We start from the raw sequence: 10,952 nt of genomic DNA on the forward strand, positions 1-10,952 counted from the left end.
TGCTCTACTAGTAGGGTAGGATATAGGTGAAAGCTTAAAATGGATGCTTATCTGATTCAACAAACCTCTACAGCCTACTGTAGCGCAAAGGAAATGTCATGTTAGTATTTCTGCATCTATATGAGTCCGACGTTGCAGCAATAGGACTTAGGGATTGATATTAACCTTTGGGCTGTATGTACGCAGAAGAGTTAAACAAAGTTTGTAAAGCCTGAGCAAATTGATCCAGACCATCAAGATCATCCACATATCATAAGAGACCGCCGAGGGGTTAATACCTGCAAGATCCATTGGCCCTGTTGTAATGTAACAGAGTGGGTAACCCAACAAGCATAATAATAACCCTCCTAGGGGGCAGGGCCAGGCCGCCGAGCGAGATGGTCGCATGTCAGACCAGCTCCTGAAATTTCTAACCGAAAAAACAAGCAATCGTTTTATTTTGGCATAAAAAGCTGACAAAAATCGGTGAAACACATCGGGTGGAGAGTACCGGACCCAGGGTGAGGCTGGCCCGACCGGTTTCAGTCCCCTGGGGGATGAATCCTCACTGGCACCAACGAGGCCTACTCCGGCGGTGAGTGGGGCAGACGGACGGTGCCCCGCTATCCTGCCCATCGGTGCTCAGACAGGAGCCAGACCCGTGGAGCCGTGGCCCCCTTCCCCCCCGCTATGGACCGGGGGGGGGTGATCCCGGTCCCCACCCCCGCATGCCCCAACCATCCCGGGAGCAGCAGCAGGGCCGCCTGGATCCAGCACCAAAGCGCAGCGTGCAAGATGGCGGAGACCAAGGATGCTGGCGCCAAAACCGGCAGTGAGGCTCAGAAGCGGCCCACACCGCTCCCCCTGCACAGAAAGAACTTGCGGGCAGCACCGGCACGGTGAACGTACACACTGCAATAACAATCACCGCCGTAAAACGAAAAAAAAAAGGGGACTACACATCATTTCTGGCCTAACATCATGGACTGTACCCAAGATAAGGCGGCAAGCCGGCTCAGTGATCAGAACTCTTTTCATGAAAAATGGACGCTTCAACATGATCGCTTGCCTCCCATCCACGAGTATTGGCTGTGCAGACACAAGCAAACTTGTCGGAGATGGACTGCTTCCTGGGCCGGTAGCTTGGTTTTCTTGTTCGGTCCCTCTTGAGTAGCTAGAGACATAGCACAACCACTTTAAAATGCTTGTATCTTTTCTGAAAAGGGGTTAGCGCTGTCCCTTAACAAGCCATACATGTTTGGGCTGATGAGTTTTTGGTTTTCTTTAACACCTACTTTATTACCCAGTGGTGCTGCCTCCTGTAATTAAATAACTGCAGCTATATGTTAACAACCTAGTACCGCTGATTCAGATAAGAAAAAATGGTACAGCGGCTGCTTCTTGGCAGTAACTATAAAAAGTGCAGTAATCCTGACAATTTATGTTCCAGCTACATTTTAACATTATCAGTAATGCTTTCCTAGAATGTCTCTGCAAACGTGTTTAGCTTAATTACAAAAGTGCCGTGATCCAAACATTTTATGTTCATCTTGATACGATATGTACCAAAAAAAAAAAGTGCATTGTCTATCTACCCCCCCACTGTAACTAATGTCTTGAAACCTGCATATGGAATGCCGTTGGGGTACCATATGTATGCCTGTAACCAATATACGCACTGCAAAAATAAAGAATTTAAAAAAAATTTTTATAATAACCCTCCTATAGGTCAAATAAATACCTAAACCAGTCCTTAGAATGGCCAGACTAAATAGTAATAAGAATAGAATAGTCAAAGGAGGCCCAAGTCAAAGGGAACCAGAGAATAACCAAAACTAATACCAGAGCCGTGTCAAGGGAACCAGAAAGCAGAGTAGTCAGGAAAAAGCAGAGTCAATAGCAAAATAGCACAAAACCAGTAAGAAACGCATTCTTAGGACACTAGTAAACAAGGAACCACAACAGGGCACTGAAACACTGGCTAAAAGTGCTTTTATATGTTTGGGGGTGTGATTGATGTAGTCACGCCCCCATAACGTTAGAGGGCTGTGGCGAAACCAGCTTCGCCACTGGGAACTGGAGAGGCCTGGCTGCTAGCCTCCTGCCCTGCGACTACGGCCCATGGACATATTGCTCTATAAACACTATATTTGGGCATGTAATAATTTATATTGCTGCTACTGGCCCTTTAAAATCAGCAATGGACATATTGGGACTTTTGGGACTAATGTCCCTTTAAGACTTTGTAACATATCTCAGTAATACTGTCTTAAATATTATGTAGGTATTTATGTGTTCAGTTAAACTGGGGATATGTAGAAATGTGTGTTTTATGTGTTAAATGTATCAGTATGTAAGTTTATGTCTTTTACTGTCTTTTTGCAACCATGTGGTTAATGGAGTCTGCCTCTAGGCCTGGATAATTAGATTTCTTCTCCAATTATCTCCAGGGCAGAAGGGAGGAAGCCAGGATGCATTGTGGGGATGTTTTACTTTTACTGTTTGAGCCAGGGGGAATAAAAGATACTTTTAGTAACTTTTAAACCCCTGGTCGGATTCATGCCATTTTTTAATATGTTGTTCCCCTGAATGGATTGATTGTGGATATGGATTTTTATGTGAATGTGATGTATGGTTTTAAAGTTATGAAAGTTGTGTAAAAGTATATTTTACTCTGTATGCATAATGGGATTATGTGTCACACTAAGGGGAGGGGATGTGTGGGAGGTAACATCTATGTCATTGGTTCTTTTATGCCTCCCCCTGGGTGTGGCCTGTATGTGTGAGTTGGAAATAAAAGCCAGACTGGGTGTCCCAGTCTAGAGTCTTGCTTAACCCTCAAAGCGATGTGTCGTCTCGGTCTTTGGGGGAATGGGATTGTATGCTGACTGCCAAGAGTGTAAGCCGATGTCTGCTTTTCTTGTTCAGCTGTTCCAGTGTTCGTGTGGTTCCAGTCGGGAGAATGGTGTTTGCAGTAGCTGCCTGTGCATCTGGAAAGGGGATTATCGCCTAAACTGGGTTTTATCCTCTTGTAAGTGAAACGGTCCGTTACAATTGGTGGCAGCGGTGGGATCGTTCCTACAACCAGAGGGACAGCTACAGACAACACCATTTCTGGATTACAAATTGAGGGCAACGTTAGTATCCGTACAGCGACCCTATCTACAAAGGAACTCAGAAAATGGAGGAGAAGCTTCAGGATAAAGTGTACAGTTACGTACGCCTGGGGTCTGGAGTAGTCCCAGAGGAACACCTGTTGATGTACAGACAGAGGGCCAGAGACGAATTGTGGGACATAGCCATAGGAGAAGTACAGTATTCACGAGGGGATCAGCGCCGCAGCAGAAGGCAGCGAATCCTGGCGAGAATGGCAGAGCGGATGTTCCTCCTGAGAAAACAGACCACAGAAAAGTGGGTGACTAGACTCGAGATTCTAGTATACGCAGAACTGACGCTCGACGACGCGTACCAGGCGCTACAGTGGTACGCGGCTCAGTGTGTTCCCAGGATGGCAGAGTATGAGTTCCCAGAAGGCGGAGATTACACTGGCCCCGGTCTATTTTGGGATAATAGTGGTGACGAGGACTTTGGGGAAGATACCGGCTCTCGTTTTTGGGACCTGTACGGCATCCGAGAGAACATGCTGGGTCTCTTTGGCGCTATGGACCTCGAGGCAGACCTACGATATTTGGTCACCGAGGAATGGAACCTGGAGGGGGATTACCTGCGACTCATCAATGAGGCCTGGGAAGAGACAACCGGTCCTCCCGCCCAACAGCAACCAGCAGTACCCGAGGTAACAGAGCTCCTAGACTGGTCCTGTGAGCAACCCCAGGGAGATGAAGGTGTCGTCCTTCCTCCCCAGCGGCAGATTGTACCTCAGGGAGCTGAAGGTGCCGTCCTTCCTCCCCAGCGGCAGTGTGGGTCCCAGGGAGATGAAGGTGTCGTCCTTCCTCCCCAGCAGCAGGCTGAGTTACAGGGGGCAGAGGTTGTTGTTCCTGCCCCCCAGCAGCAAAGTGAGAGGCCAAGACGGCAGTGTGAAGCGAAGGGAGAGGAGAGCAGCGTCCTCCCTCCCCAGCGGCAGTGTGTGCCCCAGGGAGCTGATGGTGTCGTCCATCCTCCCCAGCGGCAGTGTGTCCTGCAGGGAGCAGAGACAGTCGGTCTCGCACCCCAGCAGCCGGACAAGAGAATGAAAGGGGAGACAGCTGGTCCCCCTTTCCACCAGCAGAGAGAGTGGCAGGGAGAGGAGCCTGCTAAACCCCCTCCCCAGCGGCAGTTTACCGTCCAGAGAGAGGAACTTGTTACACCCTCTCTCCAGCGGCAGCCTAACCCACCAAGGGGAGATGTTAAGCCCCACAACTGTGCAGATGGGACCGTAGTCTCTGCACTTACAGCACAAGGGATAGGGACGGTCGGTCCTGTTCCCCAGCCTCCGTGTGATGGATCCAAAGGGGAGACAGTCGGTCTCCCCCTCCGGCAGTCGAGCTGCGCACCTAAAGGGGAGACAGCCAGTCTCCAGCAACCCGACGCCCACCAGACTACTCCCGTGGTAGTGCTGGCCACAGGACAGAGTACCGCTGGTCTCTGCCCCCTCAGCAACCCACCAAGGCAGCCTACCCGTCTCCCACCCAGCAGTGGTGAAACACCAGAACTTGGACAAAATCCTTCCTCCCCCAGATGTAGTAACCGGTTAGTGTGGGTGGGCTGCTCGGTTATTTCGGTTTTGTGGGTGGGTTGCTGGACTAACCAGGGCACTGACCGGCAGAAAGTCAGGTACCCTGTTAGTCTAATTGGCAAAGGGGAGAAATGTGGCGAAACCAGCTTCGCCACTGGGAACTGGAGAGGCCTGGCTGCTAGCCTCCTGCCCTGCGACTACGGCCCATGGACATATTGCTCTATAAACACTATATTTGGGCATGTAATAATTTATATTGCTGCTACTGGCCCTTTAAAATCAGCAATGGACATATTGGGACTTTTGGGACTAATGTCCCTTTAAGACTTTGTAACATATCTCAGTAATACTGTCTTAAATATTATGTAGGTATTTATGTGTTCAGTTAAACTGGGGATATGTAGAAATGTGTGTTTTATGTGTTAAATGTATCAGTATGTAAGTTTATGTCTTTTACTGTCTTTTTGCAACCATGTGGTTAATGGAGTCTGCCTCTAGGCCTGGATAATTAGATTTCTTCTCCAATTATCTCCAGGGCAGAAGGGAGGAAGCCAGGATGCATTGTGGGGATGTTTTACTTTTACTGTTTGAGCCAGGGGGAATAAAAGATACTTTTAGTAACTTTTAAACCCCTGGTCGGATTCATGCCATTTTTTAATATGTTGTTCCCCTGAATGGATTGATTGTGGATATGGATTTTTATGTGAATGTGATGTATGGTTTTAAAGTTATGAAAGTTGTGTAAAAGTATATTTTACTCTGTATGCATAATGGGATTATGTGTCACACTAAGGGGAGGGGATGTGTGGGAGGTAACATCTATGTCATTGGTTCTTTTATGCCTCCCCCTGGGTGTGGCCTGTATGTGTGAGTTGGAAATAAAAGCCAGACTGGGTGTCCCAGTCTAGAGTCTTGCTTAACCCTCAAAGCGATGTGTCGTCTCGGTCTTTGGGGGAATGGGATTGTATGCTGACTGCCAAGAGTGTAAGCCGATGTCTGCTTTTCTTGTTCAGCTGTTCCAGTGTTCGTGTGGTTCCAGTCGGGAGAATGGTGTTTGCAGTAGCTGCCTGTGCATCTGGAAAGGGGATTATCGCCTAAACTGGGTTTTATCCTCTTGTAAGTGAAACGGTCCGTTACAAGGGCTTCTATAGATCCCGCTCTCACTACTGGCCATAACCTAACATCGGCATCTGTGTGCCGCCTCAAAAAGAAGCATGCGCACAGCAGCTGGCATCAATGAGACTAGTAGATTGGGCAGGATGACTGGAGAAGGCGGTCCACTCAATCGGAGAAACAGCTTTTTGTCTGCATGTGTGTCTGTATGTGTATCTGTATGTCTGTGTATCTGCATGTGTGTCAGTGTGTGCCTGTATATATCTGTATGTGTGTCACTGTTTATATCTGTATGAGTTTAATTCTGTGTATCTAAATTTTGTCATTAAGTGTTGGTGTATCTGTCTGTATGTGTGTCTGTGTATCCGCATGTGTATCAGTTTTTGTATCTGTAGGAGTGTAATTCTGTGTATTCCTGTGCATCTGTGTATCTGTCACCCCCCTTAACCCTGAGACACTCACAATAACTCCCCTAATCCTGTCATTCACCCATGCCATACTCACCTCCCATCGCTCTGCCGTCACACTTACCTTCTCTTGCACTGTCATACTCACCCCCAACCCTGTCACCCCTTTCACCCTGCCACACTTGCCCTATCACATTAACCCCTCCAATTATGCCACACTCACCCTGTGAGGCATTAATGAGACACATGATTCAACTATTTTATTGTAAGTGCACCCACACTTATTATATATCATTTTGTTTAGGAGACACAGGGTTTTCATTTAATGTGAATACAATTTTAAAACCTTTAAGAGATTAAGACATTTTGTTGTTTTTCAAGTTCTGCATTGCATTCTAACTGTGAATGTCATAATACTGTTAGTTTTTGCATATATTGTAAGTACTGTTAGTTTTTACACATATTTGTGCTCAGCGATGTCTTACTAGTACAACAGTACCCCCCATGTACAGGTTTTATGGAGTATTAGAAAGTTACAGGGTCAAATATAGGGCTTTCCCCTTTTTCATTTTTACTCATTGAAACGTGCCAGATTGGTTTGCTGTTTTTGATACCATATGGCAGCCCAGAAATGTTAATTAACCCGATTATGGCATACCATTTGCAAAAGTAGACAACCCAGGGTATTCAAAATGGGGTATGTGCAGTATTTTTTTAGTAGCTACTTTGTCACAAACCCTGGCCAAAGTTAGCGTTCATTTTTGTATTTTTAACACAAAATTTAATTGATTATAACATCAGTATTCATTTTACTGCTCTAGGCCACCTATATTCATGTTCAACAATGTCTCATGAGTAAAACAGTAGCCTGCATGTACAGGCTTTTATTGGGATTTGGAAAGTTACAGGGTCAAATATAGGGCTTGCCCATTTTATTTTTTACACATTGAAATTTGCTACATTGGTTATAATGCATTTGAGACTGTATGGTAGCCCAGGAATGAGAAATACCCACATCATGGCATACCATTTGCAAAAGTAGACAACCCAATGTATTCAAAATGGGGTATGTCCAGTCTTTTTTAGTAGTCATTAGTCACAAACCCTGGCCAAAATTAGCGTTCATATTAGTTTTGCAATTTTTTTCAAATACCCTTTCACTGATGATTTCAACGTAATGATATGTTTTACTGCTCTAAAATATTTGTGTTCAACGATGTCTCATGAGTAAAACAGTACCCTCCTGTAAAGGTTTTATGGGGTTTTGGAAAATTACAAGGTCAAATATAGGGCTTTCCCATTCGAGTTTGCCAGATTGGTTAGGTGGCCTATGCTGCCTTTGAGACTATATGGCAAACCGGAAATGAGAATTACCCCCATCATGGCATACCATTCACAAATGTAGACAGCCCAGGGTATTCAGAATGGAATTCACGAGTGCAACAGTACCCCATATGTACAGGTTTTATGAAGTTAAAATATAGAGCTTTCCCATTTCTGTTTTCCTGATTGGTTTACTGGGTCCTCGCTGCCTTTGAGACCGCATGGCAGCCCAGGAATGGGAATTACTCTTGTGATGGCATATTATTCATAAATGTAGACAACCAAGGGTATTCAGAATTGGGTAAGTCTGGTCTTTTGTAGTAGCCACTTAGTCACAAACCCTAGCCAAAGTTAGTTTTCATATTTTTATTTTTGCATTTTTCACAAAAAAACTGCACTTTTACTGATGATATTATCATCATTACAAGTTTTAGTGTTCTAAAACACTCATATTTGTGTTCAACAAAGTCTATCAAGTACAACAGTGCTTCATATGTACAGGTTTTATGGGGTTTTGGAAAGCTACAGGTACAAATATAGGGCTTTCTCATTTCTGTTTGACTGGTTTACTTTGCCCAACCTGCCTTTGAGACCGCATGGCAGCTCAGGAATGAGAATTACCCTGATCATGGCATACCATTTATAAAAGTAGACAACGCAGGGTATTCAGAATTGGGAAAGTTCGGTCTTTTTGTAGTAGCCACTTAGTCATAAACCCTAGACAAAGTTAGTTTTCATATTTTATTTTTGCATTTTTTTTGCATTTTACTGATGATATCATCATTATTACAAGTTTTAGTGTTCTAAAACACTCATATTTGTGTTCAACAAAATCTTACGAGTACAACAGTACCACATATGTACAGGTTTTATAGAGTTTTGGAAAGTTACAGGGACAAATATAGGGCTTGTAAATTTAAAAAAATTAATTCTCTGGACTTTCTGCCCCTAAAAAGCTACTGGCAGAAGAGTAAACAATAACAAAAAAAAAGAAAACACAATAAAAATATTCAAACCTGTATACAAAACAATTCAAGTAATAATGGCGCTAAAAAGGAAAAAAATAAAAATAAGGTGTGCTGTGTCTTTAAGACTAATATCTACAATAGACAAATATTAAAAAGTGTATATACTTCTTATTCATACAAAATATTCCACTAAAGTCCATATATATTACTCTACGCAAAATCTAATGTGCAATACTGCAATAGTGCAAAAACAAAACAATAACACATAAATAATAAAGATATTTGCATATCGATATACATAAAATAAAAAACAAAACTGTCAGATGGCTCCAAATAAGGAAAACACAAGTGTAGTGCAGAGAAGCCTGCTCTAACTGCTATGGCTTCAGAATGTACCACTATGGACAAAACTGTGGTAAAAGTGTAAATCCAATCTTTATTTGACATGTAGTTTAAAAGCAGCAAGCTGTCAGTTCCCCCTGTTCCTTTTTACCCCTCCGATAGAGGCATTCCTGATGCTCTCCACCGCTGGCTGTGTACTCCAATTGTTCGGGTGGAGGGGAGGAGGTGGCTAAAGCTGCGTGTGTATGACGTCAGAGCCTCCATCATGCTCTGACATCATACGCATACAGCTTTAGCAACGCCATGTCCAATAAAGATTGGATTTACACTTTTATCACAGTTGTGTCCATAGTGGTACATCTTGAAGCCATATCAGTTAGAGTTTTACAATAAAAACATTAGTTGTTGCTTATTATTTATGATCCCTCTATCTGCAAGAGTTTTTTTTTTGTGTGTGTTTTAATGTACATGGATTATTTTACATGGAGAAAATCATTCAGTCTGTGCTAACATTGTAAACAGAACTAAGTGCATAAGAACATTAAATAATCTCCCCAAGCATGGAGCTTATGAGATATAAAGATCAGCAATTCGCACAACTAAAATTCAGGCTTAAATGAACCCAGTGCGTAAGCTAATAGCTCCTGTAAGGCAGCCTTGTTGAGAAGTAACTATAGGTCCAGTCATGCTTTTTTCATAAATGGAGCTAGATGTTACAGAGGTATATAGTATGAAATGAATGATGGAAGGTATGCAAACTTGAAAGTTATATATCTCCTTTCTCTCTTTATTCCATCTGTTTTCTACTCTACCCATTTTTGCAATTAAATTTTATCCCCAACTTTTAACATTTTTCAAGCTATTTTTATTCCACATTTCCCTCAACTTTCATCCCAAAGCTTGTCATTTTTAAAAAAAACTATTTTTTGGTTTATTTTTATAGATTTCACTATCATAAATATTTTAGTTCCAGTTCCCCCAATAAGCATTATACTAACCCATGCACTCAGAGGTAAATTCTAATCAATATGAATAGTTATTACTCAAGTCAATACAGTAGCAAATATTTATATGTAGTGTACCCCTTTATATTTCAAATCAATTCTGACATTGGTTTTTCATGTAGACTTTACTCAACTATCAAATATCTCACTCTCTTTGTGATCCTGCAGTGTCGGTAATCATCAAATACTAAACACATGTACGCATTGCAGGTCGTCTCTCTTTAGCTAAGAAGGTAATCGAACAGTTGAATTTCAGATACCATCTAATCTGTCTAACTATTTGGAACAATGGTCATTTCAGAGAATGCTTAAACAATGTACCAGTCCTTTAAACATATTTACCTGCAATAGAAGGAGTCAGTGCAACCAGGATCAGACAGAGTTTCACGCAGAGACTCATCATAAAATAAAATATAAACCTTCATCCAGTAACCGGTGTTAGAAGTTCACATCAATGCTTCTTGCAGATCAACAATCTCAGCGTTCAACGGAAAAACAAAAAGCCCCAAGAAACCAAGCAGGAAAAAAAACAAACAAGCTTGTATACTTCCTCACACCAGCATTTTTACCCTAAGGGTGATAACGCACTAATGCCTTATTTCATATAACTACATTCTTCACTCATTGAAAAGAGCCACGCAGATAGTAAATATGTCAGTCTTGTGAACAAGAAAAATCAAGATTTACATTAGTTCTGATGGCTATGATATGCAATATGATCTGGCAGCATACCAAAGTAAATATGGGTGGTAAACTGACAATCACATTTATTTTTCATTGACTGTAGAACTAGAAAGTCTATTACTTAATTTGCAGGGCAGTTATATAACGTAAATCGTAGTAGTGAGATTTTTCTTTCTTTTTTTAAGGAATCACCTTGTTGCTAAATGTAAAGTCCATATGTGATTGTCTGGGATTAATATTTGAATTAACCATTCTGAGAAAAATTTGAATGGAAAAGAACTAGAAAGTTTGGTTATTCTCCAAGCAAATCTGGTTTCACAAAGCTAATTCTGTCAAATTTGCAACTGCCCATTATTGTCATTCAGTTCCACAGTAAAATAAGTGAAATTAAAAGTGAAATGAGAGTTTGATTTGCCATCTCTGAGGCAGAGAATTACACTTTAAATAAATAAAAAAA

General features: G+C 42.5%; 1 protein-coding gene across 1 annotated transcript in view; it reads right to left on the reverse strand.

The window, feature by feature from the left end:
• LOC134612455 (uroplakin-3b-like protein 1) overlaps window positions 1-10,456 on the reverse strand; it is a 79,549-nt gene extending 69,093 nt beyond the window's left edge. Inside the window, exon 1 of the mRNA XM_063456820.1 lies at window positions 10,154-10,456. Coding sequence (XP_063312890.1) covers window positions 10,154-10,214 — 61 coding nt within the window. The 5' untranslated portion in view covers window positions 10,215-10,456. The remainder of the gene's footprint in view (window positions 1-10,153) is intronic.
• Between the last annotated feature and the right edge of the window lie 496 nt (window positions 10,457-10,952).

This window comes from Pelobates fuscus, chromosome 1 (assembly GCF_036172605.1).
Source record: "Pelobates fuscus isolate aPelFus1 chromosome 1, aPelFus1.pri, whole genome shotgun sequence".
NCBI classification, from domain to species: Eukaryota; Metazoa; Chordata; class Amphibia; order Anura; family Pelobatidae; genus Pelobates; species Pelobates fuscus.